The 22,516-nt window shown below is 35.6% G+C and overlaps 1 protein-coding gene and 1 long non-coding RNA gene across 5 annotated transcripts in view; one reads left to right on the top strand and one right to left on the bottom strand.

The window, feature by feature from the left end:
* ERLEC1 (endoplasmic reticulum lectin 1) overlaps positions 1-22,516 on the top strand; it is a 30,189-nt gene that overhangs the window by 2,044 nt on the left and 5,629 nt on the right. Inside the window, exons 2-14 of one of the 4 annotated variants that reach the window (XM_081100697.1) lie at positions 2,214-2,318; positions 3,831-3,911; positions 4,456-4,533; positions 4,895-4,958; positions 5,928-5,962; positions 8,507-8,730; positions 8,821-8,950; positions 11,459-11,620; positions 12,452-12,511; positions 16,123-16,247; positions 17,702-17,779; positions 18,063-18,138; positions 19,945-20,019. In XM_081100697.1, coding sequence (XP_080956823.1) covers positions 2,214-2,318; positions 3,831-3,911; positions 4,456-4,533; positions 4,895-4,958; positions 5,928-5,962; positions 8,507-8,730; positions 8,821-8,950; positions 11,459-11,620; positions 12,452-12,511; positions 16,123-16,247; positions 17,702-17,779; positions 18,063-18,138; positions 19,945-20,016 — 1,290 coding nt within the window. In that variant the 3' untranslated portion in view covers positions 20,017-20,019. Of the gene's footprint in view, positions 1-2,213; positions 2,319-2,718; positions 2,803-3,830; positions 3,912-4,455; positions 4,534-4,894; positions 4,959-5,927; positions 5,963-8,506; positions 8,731-8,820; positions 8,951-11,458; positions 11,621-12,451; positions 12,512-16,122; positions 16,248-17,701; positions 17,780-18,062; positions 18,139-19,944; positions 21,124-22,516 lie in introns of those variants that run through there. The other 3 variants (XM_081100696.1, XM_081100699.1, XM_081100698.1) reach the window with 3 other exon arrangements.
* On the bottom strand, positions 1,110-21,597 carry LOC308525840. The gene is made up of 2 exons (XR_013996484.1): positions 21,409-21,597; positions 1,110-1,359 (listed from the first exon to the last, which is right to left on the bottom strand). It is a non-coding gene; the product is annotated as an uncharacterized lncRNA (long non-coding RNA).

Below are 22,516 nucleotides of genomic sequence, written 5' to 3'. Positions count from 1 at the left end.
TTTTCTATGAGTTGGCAAAAGGTCTGTAGCCCTCAAGCAAAAATAAGCCCCAAGAGACATCATTGGTTTTTTGATTTTTTAAAAAACTATTTTTATAGTCTTAAGGCTTCCCTTTCCTACTTTATGTAATTGAAACTGCAGCTCTTCTCACCTGGCACTGTCGTTTGTTTTTTTATGGGTCAGTTGGTTGGACATTTGTGTAAAACTAAGCAGCTGCAAGAAGTAGGGAGAGGGCCTTTATCTCTCTGCCATCTAAAATTGGAAGGGACTGGATTAGATCTGGATTCCTTTTAGGTCTAAAAGTATTCTGTGCTTTAAATCATCGTCCCATTCATATACATCAAGAAATACATAATCATTACAATCTTGCTTCCAAATTTATTTGGAAAAAGTATTAAGCACCAAAAATTGGTAAATTTTAAAATGTTTACATTAATTAATTATGATAGTCTTTACTGGTTTTTAGCATTAAATTTTGTGTATATAATTTTCCTTCTGAAATATCACTGCTAGGTCATTAAAATATCACTTCTAGGTCAGTAATTATTCATTACTTCACGGAGTTCATGGATTTTAAAATAAAACTACAAAATAAGTCTAATTTTCTCTACGTCTGTTGTTAATATAGAAATGTATTCCCACTCAAAAACTTTCCTCAAACACTGCACTTTCGAAGAGTGGTGACCTACTCCATGGGAGTTCCGAGCATGTTATATATGTTGACAAGTTGTACCACTGACTTTCTTTTACAGCCTTTCAGATAGTTTTGTCTCTCATTCTCTATCTTAATTCCTCCAGACTCATGTCAAACATTAGGCATTTCTCCCCTGTCTAGATATCTGTAAAGTTCTTTAACCTTAAAGTACCAAGCCCCTTTGTTTAGTGTCATTATATTAAAATCTGATATTTATCAAGTCACTAATATTACCTGTTACAATGGAAATACTTTAAGGTTTAATTTACATAAAACAAGTTTTTACACCATCTGTAATTATGTACATGCAGAATTTATTTTATTTTCTTAAATTAAGAGCCTGTTTCATAAAATCAGAAGGAAGCATTTTAGTAGTAGATCGAAAAAAAATTTTTAACTTAGAAAATCACAAAAGTTTTTAAAATGTTATTTATTCCAAGTAATTTCCATTACACAAAAGAAGGGTAAAGTTTGTTACAAATTTTTCTTTATCATCCCAATAAGTGACTCTCTGTTCAGTGAAGAATTTTCAGATAGAAGAATTTCTTGTGGGTCTGTTTTATTGATGAGGAAAGCAGCCCTTCCTGAGCTAATGAAAGACCAATCTTTGCATCTTCACACAAAAATAGTGATGGCTTCTGTTTCTTGTTACCCCTTCTCTAGACCTTGAAAACAAAAAGCAGAGAAATGAGTTTTTGGGGTTTGTTTGTTGTTGTTTTTTACTGATTTCAGAGAGAGGAAGGGAGAGGGAGAGAGGAATGGAAAAGTCCATCAGAGAGAAACATTGATTGGTTGCCTCCTATACGCCCTCTACTAGGGATTGAGCCTGAAACCTGGGCAGGTGCCCCATTGGGAATGGAACAGGTGACCTCTTGCTGCATGGGGCGATGCTCAATCCACTGAGCCACACCACCCGGCAAACAGTTCCTTTTTCCATTGTTAGCATTGTGGTGAACATGTCAGCAAATAAGTCGATATTGCTATAGAATTCAACTCTGAGCATTAGAGCTGCAGATACTTCACAAATAAAGGAGAATACATGTATATGCTAATATCTGCCTTCATTACAGTACAGCAATGATTTTACAATAATTCAGACCATCCATTGTTAAGAAATGTGAGTCATGTTTGAAGAACTCACTGTCATGTACGAATACTGAATATTGTAAAACGTTGAGAGGCATGATGCTACAGCAGTTTATTGGCTCAACTAAACAAGTGTTTCCAAGTATTCCATTAGTGTAAATTTGACTTTGCAACTCTAACTTTCAAATCTTTTTTATTCCCCTCTTATAATAATCTTTTTTAAAAGGATCCTGGGACAGGGGGTAGTAAAAGGTAAAAGGGGGCAAATATGTGGTGACAGAAAATGATTTGACTTTGGGTGGTGGGCACACAATGCAATATACAGATCATGTGTCATTTGAAGTGATGAATAAGTTTGACTGAGGACTGTAAGTTATCAGTGTAATGCAATTTAACCAGAGAAAGTAATACGTATTTTTTGTTCTCTGTCTAGCCCACAACTGGAGTTTTGTATAAAGAAGATAATTATGTCATCATGACAACTACACAAAAAGAAAAATATAAATGCATTCTTCCTCTTGTGACAGGTGGGGATGAGGTATGTTTTTATAAGTATATTGATAATCCCTGTCACCAAAGATATTTTAAAACATTGCAACTTCATACTTTAAAATAAAATTGAATGACAGGTTTTCAATAATCATGTTTTGTAATAATAGTCACTTCTATTATCCTGAAGTCTTTGATTTTATAGTTCAACTTGGAAAAAGTTAGCCACAAATTATTGATGTTTTGAATAAAAATCTAACTCCATTCTTACTTTCCTTTATAGAAATGAAGGTTTTGTAACAAGATATAATTTTTAAATGTATATGTGACATTTTTAATAAAGAATTGCTAATAAATCTCTAGGCACCTTATGCTTTTTCACTGCCTTAGCTCATGCCCATTTCTTCCTCCTAAAATGCCCTAACTAACTGCCTCTTATCCATCCTTTAAGGCAATGACTTCTTTCAAGATGAAACAGGAGAGGCAGCATGGTAAAATGGAAAGGACATCAGCCTAGGAGCCAGGAGGCTGAGGTATAGGCTATAGTTAGCTATGAAACCTTGAAAAAATCTGAAACTCAGTTCTTCCACTCAATAAATTTATTGAGCTAATTATGTAATATTTTCATGATCTGTGAAATGGAAATATTAAACTCAGTGAGTGCTTCTTAGTTTTGTTCAGATTTGAAATCTGTAACAGCTGTTTAATTTTGTTTTAAACCCACTTAAGACACAAACCACCCACACACAATCATACACATTTGTATATATTTGGCATTCAAATCTGAAGTGTAAAAATACCTAGAAAACTAAGAAGTACCTTAAAATTTTTCAATATATTCAACAAGATTCAACTATTCTGAGGCTTTTATAGCTAGAATTTGGGCAAAATCATTTAAAATTCTGAAATAGTCTATAAGAATTGTTCAGGAAATTGATACTCAGAAACCTTTTCTTAAGAGAAGAAAGAATGGAAGATTATTCTATGGCTCCATATTTTATACTTCAATTCTTTTGAAAGAAGTGGTATACCATAGTTTATTATTAAAGGACTAGATGCCCAGTGCAAGAATTTATGCACCAGTGGGGATCCCTCAGCCTGGCCTGTGGGATCAGGCCAAACCAGCTCTCTAACATCCCCCGATGGGTCCCGGATTTTGAGAGGGCGCAGGCCATGCCGAGGGACCCCACCGGTACACATTGAGGGCCTGGGAGGGACCATGGGAGGGCTTCAGGGCATGTCCGGCCTGTCTTGCTCAGTCCCGATTGGCCAGCCCCCAGCAGCAAGCTAACCTACTGGTCGGAGCGTCTGCCCCCTGGTGGTCAGTGCATGTCATAGTAAACGGTTGAGCGGCCTTAGCATATCATTAGCATATTACTCTTTAATTGGTTGAACTGATGACCAGACACTTAGCATATTAGGCTTTTATGATATAGAATTTGACTTTTTTTTCCTTTTTATTTCCAAGCATTTGTGATTTGACCAATGAGTTAACAACCAACAGTAGAGTTGGGTGAAGTTCTAGAATAATTGTAAGTATTAAACTCTAGTTCTTTCATAGGAAGAAGAAAAGGATTATAAAGGTCCTAATCCAAGAGAGCTACTGGAGCCACTATTTAAACAAAGCAGTTGTTCCTACAGAGTATGTATTTTATGTTCACTTGATAACTAGAAAATAAATTTTCAGCAGCTAATAGGCCCTTGAATATAATTCTGCACTTCTTTTATGTTGTATCAAATTTTTAAATGTAAATCTAAGCTATTGCTTAATAGTATTTTGTTCATTTAAATTCTGTATAGTGTATATAGCAAACACCCAATAATACCAATATCAAATAATATCACTTACCAGTTTTGAATGTTTTTCAGGTCAAAAGAAATTTTCCTTATATACAATTTTAACTAAAAATATTAATAATTATCTTGTAAGCTACATGGAAAAATGATCCCTAAGCCTGGTGGCTATTCTATAGCTATTTTCTTCACAGAATTTTCACATTGGGCTAATTAGTGAAAACGATGCATAGACTTCAGAAAGTTCATTTTTTTCTGAGGCATACTAGTAAGTTTCACTTAATGAAAGCTTACTCTAAATCTGGGGGAAATCTTATCGACCTTAAGTATCAAAAAGTAACTTAATTGAGTTATGCGGGTTTTGTGTATTTAAATACATCCTTCTTTCTTAGATTGAGTCTTATTGGACTTATGAAGTATGTCATGGAAAACATATTCGGCAGTACCATGAAGAGAAAGAAAGTGGTCAGGTATGTTTTCCTTCAGAATACCAAGGATGCCCTGGCAGGTGTGGCTCAGTTGGTCGGGCATCATCCTGTGCACCAAAGATTGCTGAATAGATTCCGGGTCAGGGCACATGCCCTGGTTTTGGGTTCAATCCCAGGTATGGGGTGTGCAGGAGGCAGCCAAATCAATGTTTCTCTCTCTCTCCCTCCCCTTCTCCCTTCCTTTCTCTCTTTAAAAATCAATTTAAAAATCTTAAAAAGAAAATACAAAGTATGGAACATTATAAAAGGAGAACTCTAATAATGAGATTAACAGTTTTAAGTTTGTATTTTTGAAAAATATATTTGCAAAATACTCATATTTTTATTTTATTTTTAAATATAGAAAGTAAATATTCACGAGTACTACCTTGGGAATATGTTGGCTAAGACTCTTCTACCTGAAAAAGGTTTGTGTCTATACTGACTTGATAGTAACGCTGGAATTTGATATAAAGTAAATGTTCAGTTTGGGATTTAAAATATTTTTTTGAGACTATGAATTTTAAAACACTAAAATAAATTTTTGAGTAATTCCTTAGAAAACTTTTTCAAAAAGATCTTTTCATTCTTTTCTGCTTTAACAAACATTATGTTTTTTCTACCTATTAATATATATTTTTTAAATCTCATAAGATATACATGTTAGTGTTATCCTATATAATAAGAAGGGAATATGCTAATTAGCCATTACGCCCTGAGGTATAACGACCAAACACATCACAATCAGATCATGGATCAGCAGGAGGGTGGGCCAGCGAGATAAAAGCAGGCTGCGGAGATCTACAGGATGGGGCGGGGCAGCAAGCAAGTGGGAGGTGGAGAGCTACGGAAGTGGGCAGGGCAACAAGCTATGTGGGGAGGCGGGGGGGGGGGGGGGGGGGGAGCTACAGGAGGGCGGGGCAGCAGGCAGAGAGCTACAGGAGGGTGGCAGCGACCTACTGGTGCATGGATTCATGTGCAGGGCTACTAGTATTATATAGTGCTAGTCTTGCTTGGTTTAAGGAAAGTTTTTATATGTTGAAATAGACATGTAGATGTGTCCCTCAAATTGTGAAATATTTTATTTATATTCAAATTGATCACTAATTTATGATTAAACTTTTTACTGAGATAAAAGTACTATAAAAGAATACTATTGTTACCAGGTTTTTGTGGGGTTTTTTGCATCAAATAGAGTATTTCCTAAGCAAAGATTAAATATGACTATCCTTTCAAACAACACCATTTCAACTTGGTAAGACTAGTAAGATAAAAAGTACATGTATGTTTAGAAAGAAGTTTAAGATTACAGAGTTGATTGAAAACTTGATCATTTGTGTCTTGTATGTAGTCACTGTCATTCTTTACATTTACCTTACTCTCATATTATTTCACAGAACAAGAAGCAGAAGAAAAGGAAAAATCAAAAGAGGCAAGTGACAAATGTTGATTTTTCTCTCTTAACATCTGTTAGGCATGAATTTATATAACTTCATTAACAGAATATAGCCATGTGTTCTTTAACTTTATCAGATATCTCAAAAGATGGGGTGAAAGAAATTTGCAATATGTTAGGTTTTTTTGAGAAAAGTTACACTATGATACTTTTATTTACTTTTAAGTTCATACAAAAATAAGCAACTTTACCAAAGGCATGTCTGGGAAAGTTTCTGTAATATCATTATATCACCTTTGTGCTTAGCAGAGGTTCCCTCTCTTTAACCATGAAAACAATTACAATCTAGCTTTTGTGTTTGGTCTCTATCTCCTGTGCATAAAACAGATAAAACTATCTATGTAGGCCCTAGCTGGGTAGCTCTGTTGGAGCATAGCCCCAATATGTCAAGGTTGCAGGTTCGATCACTGGTCAGGGCACAGGTAGGAGTCAACCAATGAATGCATGAATGGGTGGAACAATAAATCAGTGCTTATCTCTTTCTCTTTCTCCCCTTTCCTCTCTAAAATAGATGGTAGGTAGGTAGGTAGGTAGGTAGATAAACTTCAAAGTATCTATGTTAATAACAAGGTGCCAGACTACAGGCATATTAAAAGCAGGGACTGGCTTTTATCTTTTTACCCCCTGCAGGGCAAAGCAGAGTGCCAAGCATAACAGAGGCACTTCATAAATGTTTATTGAATGTGAATGCATAATTGATAACTGAATTGGATTATTTAAAAAGAATGATTCTTTATGGTGCTTAATCACAGTTTTTAAATGCCCCTGTAATTCAATGAATGCTTTCTGAATCTTAAGAATTTACAGAGTTAAATTATTGATAGAGGATATTTCTCTAAATGGCTTTATATCAGAATGATACTTTTAATAGAATAAAGTGAAATGACAGCAGACCCTAAAAATCATTTAAAAGGGATGCCTCTAATTTAAAAGGGTGGCTTTGGGGAGAATTGGTAAAGGTAAATGTAGAAACACACAGCATTGCTATTTTAAAAGATTTTAATTTTATGGACTACCTTTGAGATAAAATATTTATTTACTGTGGCTCTCGAGGATAGCAAGATAAAATTCAAAATGTGAAATTATAAAGGAAAAGGAAGAAAAGGGTAAGGGAAGAAAATTAACATTTATTGAGTTCTAATTTATAAGGCAAGTGTTGTGCCAGGCATGTAACAAAAGGTAATGCTTAATTCTCCCACAACCTTAGAGTATATTTAGGGTGGAGCAAAAGTAGGTTTATAGTTGTGAGTACACAAAACATTTTAGTCTTATATTATTATTTATTCATTATTATATTATTTTCTATACAAACAACTATAAACTACTTTTGTCCCACCCTGTATATTAGTCTACTTTTACAAACGGCAAAAACTGAAATTTGATCAAAGTTATAAAACTAGTAAATTCAGTACTTAGTTTTAAACCCAGGACTCTCTAATTCTAGACACTAGCATGAAAATAACATAAGAAATCTCAAAATATTTTTCTCTGGATACATTTGTTTATTGTCTGTTTGGACATGCACTGACCGGGTACCAAAGTGATACAAGATGAGCTCCCTGCCTCCAAAGCCCTTACATTAGGTTTTTCTTGTGTTTATGTCGATAATAATGTGTCCGCTAACTCCCTAATAATCCTCCCTACTGTTCCCCCTTGTCCCCCATTCCATGAAAATTTCTCCATTTATCTTTTGCTGGCTTTAAGTAGATTTATTGAAGAATTTTTTTTTTAAGTATATTTTATTGATTTTTTACAGAGAGGAAGGAAGAGAGATAGAGAATTAGAAACATCATTGATCAGCTGCCTCCTGCACATCTCCTACTGGGCATGTGCCCGCAACCCAGGTACATGCCCTTGACCGGAATCGAACCCGGGATCTTTCAGTCCGCAGGCCGATGCTCTACCTATTGAGCCAAACCAGTTTCGGCTATTGAAGAATTTATGTGCTGAAAATATGTCTATTAATATTAATAACAGGGAAGAAGAGTAAGCAGATTAATGAACAATACAATATTTAGATTCCTGTTTTAGAAGATAGTGTTTTATTATGTAACTCCACATTTTGACAAATCAAACTTCAAATCTCCAGAATCTAAGCTCCATCACAGCAATGCACTGAGATTTTAGTAAAGAAAGCTCTGACCAGATCCATATAGTATATTCCTACATTTTTACCTTAGTCTCTTTCTTTAGAACTATTAAAAATAATTCATATTAAACATGATATTATAGCCTTTTATATTAATGTGCATTTACTTAACATCTTTATTTTAGTACTGAATAAACAATTTATTTTTTTTGTTGTATTAAATTAGCTCTGAAAATGTGTTTCCTCAAATAAGAACTTACGAGTCAAAAGACTATTAGAGGGAGAATTCATAGAAATACATAAAAGTTACCTTTATAAATGTGAATTTGTAAATAAAATATAGTTGTCTTCCTTTCAGATTAAGTGCTTCTCCCATCTTCACTCCTACCCCCATTTCTAATGAAAAGTCTGTTCTATACTCTTTTTTTAAGATTCCCACTAAAAATATCGAAGGTCAGATGACACCCTATTATCCTGTGGGAATGGGAAATGGTACACCTTGTAGTTTGAAACAGAACCGGCCCAGATCAAGTACTGTGATGTACATATGTCATCCTGAATCTAAGCATGAAATTCTTTCAGTAGCCGAAGTTACAACTTGTGAATATGAAGTTGTCATTTTGACACCACTCTTGTGCAATCATCCTAAATATAGGTAGGATGTGGATTTAATATTTTAAACATGAAATGCACATGCTTTAAAGTTGCCATATGCTTAATTTTAATGCTGTATTAATTTTAACAGATTCCGAGCATCTCCTGTGAATGACATATTTTGCCAATCACTGCCAGGATCACCATTTAAGCCCCTCACCCTGAGACAGTTGGAACAGCAAGAAGAAATTCTAAGGGTGCCTTTTAGGAGAAATAAAGAGGTATGAGAATTATCTAACAGTATTTTCTCAGTACTTCCTTTTCCAGATATAGAGTACATACAATAAATTGAGTGTGTTACACATAGCTTTTCTTTTAAAAATTGATATTTGGCCTATGGTTTGTCTTTTAAAAATGGATCAATAAAGATAAATAATTTTTTTCTTTTTAAACAAAAATACACATCTGTCTTTCAGAATTTTGGTTTGATGTTCTGCCTGTTAATATATTATGTAAATTTAGAGATTACTAGACTATTAGGAGTCTATTTTATAAAGCTCTAAACCCTACTACTTGCCCTCCCTCTCCCTTTCTCTCTGAAATCAATAACAAAATATTTTTTAAAAATAATAATCCTGCCCTAACCAGTTTGGCTCAGTGGATAGAGCATCGGCCTATGGACTGAAGGGTCCCAGGTTCAATTCCGGTCAAGGGCATGTACCTTGGTTGCGGGCACATCCCCAATAGGAGGTGTGCAGGAGGCAGCTGATTGATGTTCCTCTCTCATTGATGTTTCTAACTCTATCCCTCTCCCTTCCGCTCTGTGAAAAATCAATAAAATATATTTTAAAAAATAATAATAATGAAATAATAATAATAAACCCTACTATACAAACTACTTCATCTTGCTTTTATTGTAATAATTTTTCTTAAACATGACAGTAGATTTTCTGTCCACAAGAAGCAATAACAAATGGTCATGCTTTTATTCTTCCTACTTGTCCTTATCTCAGCTGCAGGTCTCACTGTGCAGTATTGTTTTTCTTCACTAACCTTACTGTGGCCTCATGTATTCTAAATAAATAGTTTAGTCTATTAGACCTTAGCTCCTTAGGACTATATTTCATTCTTAATGCTCAGCATTTAGTGCCAGGGGCATAGTAGGTTCTGAATGTGGAAAGAGTCATACATAAACTTCAAGGTCCTTTCAAAAGATAAGAAGCCATTTGCGCAATCTTTGTTCTTCCTTAATATTGAAGGGGAGACAGGATAAGGTCATTAGTTTATAGAGTAACTGCCCAATGACTTCCAAGCTGAAATAAAAAGAACCACAGTTGTTCAATGGCCCCTCCAGCAGGTGAAAGAAGAGATATCATGTCTACTGTACATTTACTAGAAACCCTTTTTGTATTTAATTTTTTAAATTATTTTATTCAATTTTAATTGGTACACTCACTTCTTCAGTTCTGGTCTAGATTCATTTCCTCCTCATTCACCGTCAATACCCAGCTTCTAACTCATTCACCTCGTTCAAAACTATCCTCTTCTCTCCACCCTTCCTCTTTCACTCCCTTACTTTAAATTCTCTTCATCTCTGGCCTGGGTTCTTGCAGATCCTAAGTTGGCTCCTCACCTCCTGATTTGTTCTTACTCTTCCCTCTTCCCTGCCACTGCTGAAGTAAGCGATTACTTAAAAACCTGATCGCTCCATACCTTTGCCCAAAACCTATAACAGAATGTCCAAACTTCTTGGGATTATATAGTTTTTCACCATATAGTGCCTGCTTATCTTTCTAGCTTTAAATATCATACCATACCTTCTTCACATCTTTGCTTTACCTCTTAAGTTCACATGTGTATGCACACACAGACACAAAACACACACAGACGTTCACATAAGTCACAAATTATTATTTATGCTTTAAGACTTAACCAAGGGTTTTCTCTTTGTGAAGTCTTCATGTTCCGATTTGTTGTTAAAGTCTATTGAATTACCCCAGCCTCTGTGAATCTGCTGGTGCCTGCACCCTTATTAGCTGGTGTCTTCCTTGACTAACTTGTAGGTTCCCCCAGCCCCTGCTATAATTGCATAATTATAATATACGTATTTGCTCCCACTCAGTTTCTCTTTACCCTGCTTGTTATTCTTTATCCATAATAATCACATTTTTAAATTTTTTTTTAGTTTAACAGACATTTATTCCTTTAGTTGAACAACCTCTACACACAAAATAGTTGGTTTAAAGTAACCACATTTTTTAAAACTAAATGTAGAAACACAAAATCTAACAAGTAGCAAAATACTTTATAAAAATAATGAGACAAGCCCAGCCAGTGTTGCTCAGTGGTTGAGCATCAACCTATGAACCAGGAGGTCATGGTTTGATTCCCCGTCAGGGCACATGCCCAGGTTGAGGTTTGATCCCCAGTAGTGTGTATACAGGATGCAGCCGATTGATGATTCTCTCTCATCATTGATGTTTCTATCTCCTCCTCCCTTCCTCTCTGAAATCAGTACAAATATTTTTAAAAGATAATAATGATACAAAATGTATGAAACGGAAATTATCCCTGCATGGGAATAATGGTCACCATACCCATAATGAGTAAATGGAACTAACATTTTTCAAGAATTGCAAAATTCATTTTTTAAAAAACACATTAAAAAATGAATGGATAACTTCTATTTTCCAAGTTTTCTACAGTATAAAAATAATAATGTAAGTCATAACTGAAAAAAAACTAAGTGTGGCAAAGAAGCCCTTAAAAATATATGTGTTTAATTTTAGGAAGATTTGCAATCAACTAAAGAAGAGAGATTTCCAGCAGTCCACAAACCCATTGCTGTTGGTTCTCAGCCTATGCTCACTGTTGGAACAACACACATATCCAAATTGACAGATGAACAACTTATAAAAGAGTTCCTTAGTGGTTCTTACTGCTTTCACGGGGTGAGAAGTGAATGTTCCGTTTAAATATTTAGTTTACAGCTTTTGTTTGCATGTCATTTAGTCGAGGGGCATTAGCAACACTGAAAAAGTTTTTGGTCTATATAGAGAAATGGCAACATTCTGGAAGCCTCTCAGTGGACATTTTCTCTCTGCATCTTACTATACTCTAATCCAGAGCCATTATCATTCTCTTTACTCACAAGCTAAAACTTGACCTTTATGTGACAGACAATATATATAACTGAGACACACGTGATTCTGGTTGATCACTGGAATAGGCATCAATGATTGGATAGCAATCACATTTAAAACTTGCCCTGACTGGTTTGGCTTAGTGGATAGAGTGTCGGCCTGCGGACTCAAGGGTCCCGGGTTCGATTCCAGTCAAGGGCATGTACCTTGGTTGCAGGCACATCCCCAGTGGGGGGTATGCAGGAGGCAGCTGATCGATGTTTCTCTCTCATCGATGTTTCTAACCCTATCCCTCTCCCTTCCTCTCTGTAAAAAAACAATAAAATATATTTTTTTAAAAAAACTTGAGTTAACATCTATTAACATCTACAAAGGTAAAACTTTGCCCCTGACCAATAGCTTCAGTGAGAAATGCACTTACAAGTGGAATTTTCATTTTATTTTATCAAAGCAGTACAGCAGTTCTTTGCATTTGTCTATTTGTCAGTAATTTTTAATTTTCAACCATATTATTGCTATTCCAGGTTTTTTAAATTATATATATATATATATATTTCTATTACTATTGTGTGGCAATATTGAGACAGGCCCTAGTCCCCCCTTCTCTATACGTAACTTGATCTTTTTTCTTTTCTGTAGGGTGTTGGTTGGTGGAAATATGAATTCTGCTATGGCAAACATGTCCATCAATACCATGAGGTATAAAATAGCATTTATGCCAATCTTCCATTTTTATGGGGAAACAAACAGGGGTTGGTGTTACTTTTAATTATGAGATGATTTTAATATGAAAATACTCATTAAACTGTCTAAATTCTAAAAAATGTAAAACTCACTGTTTAACTCAGTCAATCATCATAAAGGAACATTGCTTATTAACTACTCAGATTTTTGTATTACTATGAGCCTGGAAGAAGAATAAGTTAGGGTGGCTAACCTTGTTAGCTTTGACTGAGAAATTAGTCATTGTTATAATTAATCTTTATCTTTTTTTTTCTTTTCAATCCAACTTTCCCTTTTGGGCATCCCTGTTGCCTTTCCTCTCCTCACTAGCTGCTGGCTGCCAACGTTCAAATCATACTAATTTATTCTATACCTCAGGTAACCTTTGCACTTAGAACCCTAAACTAAGTACCAGATCTGCCTTCCCACATTCAAAAATTCATGAAGGTGATCTGCCAAGTTAACAGCTCACTCTTCTGGTCTCCACCCTTTACACCACTGGGACAACCCCTGCTGTCCTTTCACTGGGTTCCTCCAATACCAGCTTCTATAAATAAAGAAGAAATTAGTGTTTTGTTTTGTAACTTTTTAAATTTTATTTTTTATTCCCATTGTTTTGTTTATTCATTTTTTTTTTAGATTCCACATATCAATGAATTCACGTGGTATTTCTCTGTCTGACTTATTTTACTTAGCATAATACCCTCTCCATATTGTCACAAATGACAAGATTTCATTCTTTTTTATCGCTGAAAAATTATACAGCTATAATTCTTCTTTAAATTAAGAAAGTGAATGGTAAGATAGTATATCATCGATAGTTAGTAAAATAGGGTAAATACAGCAAGTTTCTCAGCCATATCATCTACGTTTAAAATAAAATAAAATTTAAGATTACACAAGTTGGCTTTTTATTCTTCCCTTTATTTATAATTTCATAAATTGGTATATTTTCCCATACTTGAGCTAAGCTGCTTAAATTCAGAGGTTTAGCCCCAGTAATTTTATTTGTCATATGTGTACTTTGTTTGGTAAGTTCAACTACTAGATGTTGAAAACACACTAATAAATATTGACCTGGCTGTTTTAAAAGGCTCTTTTTATTTCCAAAAAGAAATAATAACTAGTAATTAGAAAATGTTATATTTGACTTCCTGAGATGTTTTAAGCCATTTTTAAATTCCAAGATGGATCATACCAGGAAAGATCATCAACTCACCTTGCACATTTAAATCATTCCAAATTTATGAGGCATCTATAAACTAGGACTTTTTTTTATTCACTTAAGCCTGAGAAGTTCGATTTCACTATTCTTTCCATTTCTTCTTGCTGCTTTGTAGATGTTTTATTTTTACTAACATTTGTTTATACAGAAAAAAGATAAAGTATATGTTCTATCTACAATCCAGACAATAACCCCATGGCTTTTTTAATTAAAGGCATATATGTATGCCAGAAATTTAGAATGAAAAGTAAAATTCTCGCCGAAACCGGTTTGGCTCAGTGGATAGAGCATCGGCCTGCGGACTGAAAGGTCCCAGGTTCGATTCCAGTCAAGGGCATGTACCTGGGTTGCGGGCATATCCCCAGTAGGAGATGTGCAGGAGGCAGCTGATCGATGTGTCTCTCTCATCGATGTTTCTAACTCTCTATCTCTCTCCCTTCCTCTCTGTAAAAAATCAATAAAATATATTTAAAAAAAAAAAAAAAAGAAAAGTAAAATTCTCTTCCATCATTGTTCCATTCCCCAAAAATAACTGCTGTTAACTCTTTCTTAGTTAACCCTCCACAAGAAAAAAAAAAATGCCTATACATAAATGTTGATATAACCTTTTTATTTATACAGAAAAGATGTACTAAGTAGTATCATGGAGATCTTTCTTATCAGCAACAACTGATCTTTTCAGCAGGTACAGAGGATTAAGTCTGTACCCACATGTATTTAGCCAGACCTATAGTGATGGACCTTTAAGTTACTTTCAGTTTTGCTGTGATAGCATATTAGTGAGCATTTTTAAATAGTTCTATTGGTGAACTTTTTTAAGTATATTCATAGGGCATATTTCTAGCAGTGTACTTGCTAGGGGAAAGTATATGCATTCTGAACAATTGCCTTCCTAAGGGTTGGACCAGTTTACATTCCCATTAACAGTGGCTGTTTTCCCATTCACTTGCCTACACTAGTTTTTTATCAACCTTATTTTGGTCAAGATCATATAACCTGGAACATTCTAAGGGACTCTGCTGGGAGCTTTGGAAAATACAAAAATAATAGTAGTTAACAAATGTAGTGCTCTCTATATACTGTATGCCAAGCCCTGTTCTAAGTACTTTACACATAATTATCTCATTTAATGCTTATAATAACCCTTAAGAGGTGAGTATTGTTATTCCAAGATGAGGAAACAAAAACAAAGCTTTAGTAACCTGGCTAAAATCACATAGGAAATAAGTGGTAAAACTAGAATTCAACCCCAGGCAGAATGCTCCATCTCTAACCTCTTAATCCATGTCTGTCTAGGAACTTATAGGTTGCTAAAATAATGTCTAATGGCCCTCTCTGCCATTAGGCAATAAACTTCAGGCCTGTTTCACTTGCCACTGTAAGGGTTTTTAATTCTACTAATCAGGTGTATATTAGTGCCCAGCACAGTGCCTGGTATAAAATAGGAAGAAGGAAAGGAATACAGGAAGGAAGGGGTTCAGGGAAGGAAAAAAGAGAAGGGAGAATGAAGTCCACATATAAGACAACATGTAGTTAGTGTTTAAAAAAATAATAAACCCGGCCAGTGTGGCTCAATAATTGAGCATCAACCCATGAACCAAGCAGTCACAGTTGATTCCCAGTCAGGGCACATGCCTGGGTTGCAGGCTCCATCCCCAGTAAGAGGCGTGCAGGAAGCAGCTAGTCAGTGATTCTTCATTAATGTTTCTATCTCTCTCTCCCTCTTCCTTCCTCTCTGAAATCAATAAAAATATATTTTAAAAAACAATAATAAAAGCAGAATGGGAAAGGGGGTTTCTGAACAGTCTTGATGCAAAAATGAGCTTGGTATCAAATGCATAGTGTGAAGAGTAGTGTCATTTGAAGGTTTGCATTTGAAGGAGTAGTAAATGGAGACAGGCTGAGTGTAGCTGCAGTGTGGTTCTGGGTAAGAGATAGTAGCCAAAGATTTAATTAAGAATCACAGTAGTCTGTGGTCAAATCATCTAGGTATGAGAGATTAAACTCTTGGTTGCAGGGAGATGTTGGCAGTGGAAATGTAAAGGAAGAGTCTGAGCTGAGAACATCTCCCAGAAAAAAAATTGACAGGATGATAGATGTAGGAGAAGAAGGAAATTGAAGAGTCAAAAATAGTTATGTCTGAAGCTAGGCTAATTAGAAAGCAGTTTCCTTTTCCAGGGAAACAAGGAATAAAAAAATAACCAGCTCAAATTTCTAATGGTCAAGTTTGACTAAAACATTATTACCTCTAAATATAGGTATCCAGTGTGCATATGAGCATAGGGACTACAGCTTATAGACCATCAGCATAAATGTCTACTTGATGATATCAAGCTATCATACATATTTCTTCATATATTAGGACAAGGATAGTGGGAAAACTTCTGTGGTTGTCGGGACATGGAACCAAGAAGAGCATATTGAATGGGCTAAGAAGAACACTGCTAGAGCCTATCACCTTCTAGACGATGGTACCCAGACAGTCAGGTAAAGATTAACTTTTTTTGTCTTTGGATCGATTAGTAGAATATGTAAAACTCAGAATGTTGAAAAACATAACATTTAAACCCTCAAGTAAAATCTCTGATCAGTTTTTTCAGGCACATCTCTTAGGGTAGTTTTTTTGTGTGTAACGGGGAAACAACTTAGTGTAAGAGTTAAGGCAAGTCTCTGAGGTCCACTGCCCTGGATTCAAATTTTTAACTGCCTTGGGCAAATTTCATAATTTTCTTAAGCCTCACTTTTCTTATCGATTAGTATTTGCCTTAAGGATTATTGTGACATTTAAATAAGATAATTCAGGCAATAGCATGCAGTAAATTTGGGCTGCTGCCTTTAACCATGCGGGATGCTATGGTAATAAGAGTGGTAGTGGTGTTGTAACAATGGCTCAGACCAAGTGTTAGGTCTGAAGTTGTTACAGAGTATTTGCATCTTTCATGTGTAATGCTTACCTCTTTAAGTTACTTAGGTCTATTTAAATATACTCTAGCATTTCCCTTTGTTATTTAACTTTTGTGACGTAATGGTTGAAAATAGTTAAACAGTGGCTTTTTAAAAATCTACCTCATCTCTTTGGGGCTAATTGGAATATCTTGTTATAGCTGAAGTAAATTAACCTCTTGTTTCCCAATAATAACTAAGCTTTAGCTTTTCTAGTAGTCTATTGCCCAGTGAATTTTAAATTATTCATTTTTTTTCCCCCTTCTTGGGTGTTAACTTTGTTCTTCCTACCACAGACAGTACAGAGAGACTGTTTTCAGAATGTGCTGACTTCTTGGGCTAACCAAAACCAAAGTTAGCAAAATTCAGAGATAGGCATTTAAGTATTAGAAAAATTAAACTATACTAAACAGAAGGAATTTTCTTATGTTTGTGTATGTTTCATGTGAAAATAGCTCATGGCAACAAATAATGTCTAATGGCCCTCTCTGAGCGAAGCACAGGAGTGTGAAGCTAACAGAATTAAAGCTTTCTTTGGATCCTGCTTGTTTGGAGTTTATAGCTTAATCTAGGCTTTATCTTTTCACACCTGCCCTACAGCATCTGAATGGGTGGAGCAGGATGGAGGATGGGAAGAAGGGAAAACTGTTCCCCTAAGCAAACAATTTACAGGACTGGAGAAACGGTTAATTTTAAAAGAACAATGTTTGTAAAAGCAATGAAACACTAATCATTTGTAGACAGATAAATAATGTGCAAGTTGCAGATCATTCTTACTAAACAAATACAGAGTATCTCAAGTTTATATTCTCTTTATAGAATCTGAAAGACTCTGTGACATAGCCCTAAAAATAGGGATTTTTTAAGAATATTTTATTAGTCAGATTTTTTTTTCACTAATGCACAACTGACCCTCTGTCCTCTCCTCCTATCCATCACAATTACTCTAAATTAGTGAAATTTTAGTTTAATAAAGCGTGTGTGTGTTTCTGATTCAGGATGGTGTCACATTTTTACGGGAATGGAGATATTTGTGATATTACTGACAAACCAAGACAGGTGACTGTAAAACTAAAGTAAGTTGGCCCATCAAATTTTGCTTCATGCCTTTCTCTTTAATCTACTACCTATGGGCAAAAGTTTTCATAAATGTAAAATGTAATTATGAATAATTGTGCTTATTCATAATCATAAGTATTTTATAACAATTATTAAATCATAAATAATAATAAAGTATTATTCAATTCCTTATTGAATTATACAGGTCCACTTATGTGGAATTTTTATAGCTTAAGATGAAAACAATTAAAATTAATTTTGTATGGTTTGGGCAGTACCTTAAAGTACTCTATATTTTAGGTGTAAAGAATCAGATTCTCCTCATGCTGTTACTGTATATATGCTAGAGCCTCACTCCTGTCAGTATATCCTTGGGGTAAGTAAAAATAATAATACTCAGAAACTCAGTTTGGGGCCACATTTTACTTTTTAGCATTAAGTCTAAAAAGACCTTCAGTAGTCTCTAACATTTATTACTACTTCTATAAAAACAGTTATGTTTTTATTGGGGTATAATATACTTAAAATTAAATGCAAAGATCTTAAGGGTTGAGTTTGATGAATTTTGACAATTTATATACACAAGTGGGGTCCCTCGGCCTGGCCTGCGGGATCGGGCCAAAACCCACTCTCTGACATCCCCCAAGGGATCCCGGATTGAGAGAGGGTGCAGGCCAGGCTGAGGGACCCCACCAGTGCATGATCGGGGCCAAGGAGGGACATGGAAAGTTGGCCAATGAAGGAGGGACCGCAGGAGGGCTCCAGGGCATGTCCAGCCCATCTCGCTCAGTCCCTATCGACTGGACACCAGCAGCAAGCTAACCTACTGGTCGGAGCATCTGCCCCCTGGTGGTCAGTGCGTGTCATAGCGAGTGGTTGAGCGGCCTTAGCATATCATTAGTATATTACGCTTTGGTTGGTTGAACAGCCGACAGATCGATCAGATACTTAGCATATTAGGCTTTTATTATATAGGCTGTGACTCTTACTCAAAACAAAGTGTCTGTCACTGCAGAAAATTTTCTTATACCCCTTCCCTGTCAATACTTCTGAATCCCCAAAGATACCTCTTTGTAATTTTGGACACTATATATCAGTGTCCATTCTATTTTTTTATTTCATATGAATGTAATTATATAGCATACAAACTTTCTTATGCCTGGCTTCTAACTCAGCATCTTTCAGACTCAGCCATGTTGCATGTATCAGCACTTCATTGTCTTTTTATTACTAAATAATATTCTTTTGTATAAGTATACCACATATGCTTATCCATCCATTCTTCTATAGATAGATATTCTTTCTTATTTTTTATTATATGAATAAGGCTCACATAAACATCTTTTTACATCTTTTTGTGGTCATCTGATAACTTTCCTCTGCTGTTTCCCATCCAGCTCTTTGAACGAATTTACTTCTGACATATTTTTATATTTCTATCATTTTCCTTTAACTCTTATGACTTGCTTTTCTCTGCTAAAATTCCCCATCTATTCAAACATGTTGTTTACCTTTCCCACTATTTTCTCCATCATAATTATCTTAACATCTGGTAATTTCAACACCTGGCCCTTCTTTGGGTACACTTTCCTTTGCCTTCGTGAAGTTCACACTGATTATTTTGTCATAATCTTCTATTTTTGTTGTGTAAAACCTAGTATGTTTAACTACGTATTCCTCTTATTCTTGTCCTTTTTTGTCTCATTTCTTTTATTTTTTTTTAAGAGGGGGAAGGAGAGAGAGAGAGAGAGAGAGAGAGAGAGAGAGAGAGAGAGAGAGAGAGAGAAAGAGAAACATCGATTGGATGCCTTCTGCATGTGTGCTGACTGGGGATCAAACCTGCAACCTGGGTATGTGCCCTGACTGGGAATCCAACCTGCCACCTTTTGGTGTATGGAAGAACGCTCCAGCCAACTGAGCCACACTGGCCAGGGCTCTCTGACATCTCTTTTACTTAGAGATAAAAATATCTCCTCTACCTTTTTGGTATTTTATATTGATGACTAGAAATTGTTTTTCAAAAAGCTTTATTTGTAGAAATAACTGGATGGTTTATCCAAAACAAGGGCTTGATTACATTTAACAAATTTATATATGTGTATTCATTCAGCAGAATAATACTGAATAAAGCAAGTATTCATCTTAACAACTTTTTACTGATTTTATTGTTGTTGTTCTTTAGGTTGAATCTCCAGTGATCTGTAAAATCTTAGATACTGCAGATGAAAACGGACTTCTTTCTCTCCCCAACTAAAGGGTAATAAAGTTCAGGGAAAGAAAAGAACACTGAAAGTCTTAATGGTTTCTGACCATGTGTCTCATTATAGAGTTCTCAGCCACCGAACCTCATCTAAAGGATCATATAAAAGGACTCTCAACCACTTTGTGAATATACATTGGGGCCTTGACTTATGAGTGTCCCGACTAATGAGTTTTTCGAGATACGAGCTGTCTCTCAGCCGATTTTTTGCTTTGAGTTGCGAGCAAAAATTCAGGTTATGAGCCAGCTTCAGATACCCCACCGCTAGTTGGCACAGCGAACGTCACAGTGAACGCCACAACATCAGCCCAGCATCACGTGTCTCACTCGTTCACTTTATGATTTGACTTACGAGTAATTTGAGTTACGAGCTCCGTCACGGAACGAATTAAACTCGTAAGTCAAGGCCCCACTGTATATGTGTATATAAGAGGTATTGATAAACTTCTAAGGCAGGCATTTGTCTCACATTTTTCATTATTGTTCTGCCTTATGAACTGGTTGTATTTTTCTTTGCTTGGATAATGTGCTTCCAAAGTCAATCTCATCCAAGCAGTTTAGACTCCAGCCTAATGAAATGCCATAATTGTACCTATTGAAAGTTTTTAAATAATAGATTTATTATGTAAATTATAGTATATATAACTAATGAAGTAAAGATAATGAAGAAAGAAATTGTTAGGTTGTTTAAATGGGAGACTATGTAAACTGTGTCCTAGTGACTGAAATCCTTTCAACAAATTTTTGTTTTGCAACTGCTCTCTACCCAGTATTGAACGAAAAACTGGGCACATAGTAGAGCCTCACATGTAAGTTTTTGCCTCTGTTAATCCCAAGAAACTTATTTATAATAGGTTGCCCCTCTCAGCATTTATCTATTTCTTTCTCCTTGATATGAGTGTGTTTCCCTCCAAGTATGTTCCTGGTGTACACAGTCAGTGATTATTCTCTCATGACGTAGAATGACTCACTCTAACAAAACATACTCTGCTGGCTGTCCTTTGTACTTGCCTACCGTGTACCACAGATCTTGTTCTGGACAGTTTTACAGCATAATATTTACAGTGAATAAAATGTCCACAGCAATGTTGTCATATAGTCAATGGCAGATCATTTAGTTTCTTTATTTTCTCCACTACCCTATGACACACAAATTTATCCTGTCGTATTTTAGACATACATATCTAAATAAGGACATAAAAGTGGCCATAAAATACTTTACTTTTCCTCCTTTTCAGTAGTTCCGGTCAAAGATATTTTTGTTTGAGAAAAGGTTAATACATTTGGCTACTTGAAGGCTGTTTGGAGATTTTAGTAGGAAATCGCACACACCGAAAGAGCATGCACTTTAAATACAAACCTAGGCCCAGATATGCCTTAACTTACTAGCTGTGTGATCCTGGGCAGGTCAGTTCACCTCTTTGGGCATCACTTCCTCTTTTGTAGGGAGACTGCTTACTTCATAAGGTGCTTATGTCAGTAGTTAATTTTACTTTATGTCAGAAGCCAAGCCCCAGGACTTGACACCAGGTTCCCAGTAAGTGTTAGCTTCTCTTCTAATAGTGCCCTTGTTTCCTGTTAGCATAATAGGATAAGAGACCAAAGCCATTAAAATTAATTTATTTAATAAGTCAAAAAATTATATTTATTATATCAGTGAACTAAGACAAATAAAATTACCCTCACATTTGGATTAATAGTATAGGAGGGGAGGGAGTTAGAATTGTGAAAGGTTAGTGCTAGAAGACACTTTGAGAATAATTAGGCCAAATGCTTTCTCTTGTAAGTGGGGGGGCGGGGGGAGGGAGGGTTGGGGGGAATATCTTAAAAACTGTATTAGAATAGTTTAGCTCAGAAGATCTTAAAAATACATATCATAATTATTTTTAAATAAAACGTTTTTAAAAAAATAAGTCAGCCTTCTGTCTTGGCTAACAGCTTCAACTTCTTTGAGGGGAGAACTAAGCCAGCTATCTCCATATTTCTCATAAGTCTTGGGTCCCTTATCTGTAATCTTTGTAGTTTCATTTGATCTCTAAATTGTTTGCTACTACCTCTACTATGCACCATCCTGCTTTAACATAGTAAGTAGGCTGAATTCCTAATAGACAGGGGAAAGGGTCAGCTATGCTATGCCTATGGCATTTTGAGAAGTCTTTTTCAAAGTGGAGACTCTATTAAGGTGGGTGCTATCTCAGACCTACTAAATCAGATTATTTTGGACAAAGCCTATGAATCTTCATTTTTAATGCGCTTCCTCAGTGATTCTCTATTTTACTTTTTAATATACTTTTATTCCTTTCAGAGAGGAAGGGAGAAAGATAGAAGCATCAATGATAAGAGAGAATCATCGATTGGCTGTCTCCTGCACGCCCCCACGCTGGGGATTGAGCCCACAACCTGGGCATGCGCCCTCACCGGAAATGAGAACCGTGGCCTCCTGGTTCATAGGTTGATGCTCAACCACCAAGCCATGCCGGCTGGGCTGATTCTC

The sequence above is a fragment of the Myotis nattereri genome (genome assembly GCF_964212035.1).
Source record: "Myotis nattereri genome assembly, chromosome: 10".
In the NCBI taxonomy this organism is placed as follows: Eukaryota; Metazoa; Chordata; class Mammalia; order Chiroptera; family Vespertilionidae; genus Myotis; species Myotis nattereri.
Note: the sequence above shows the minus strand (reverse complement) of the source record. Positions and strands in the feature narration are given on the sequence as shown.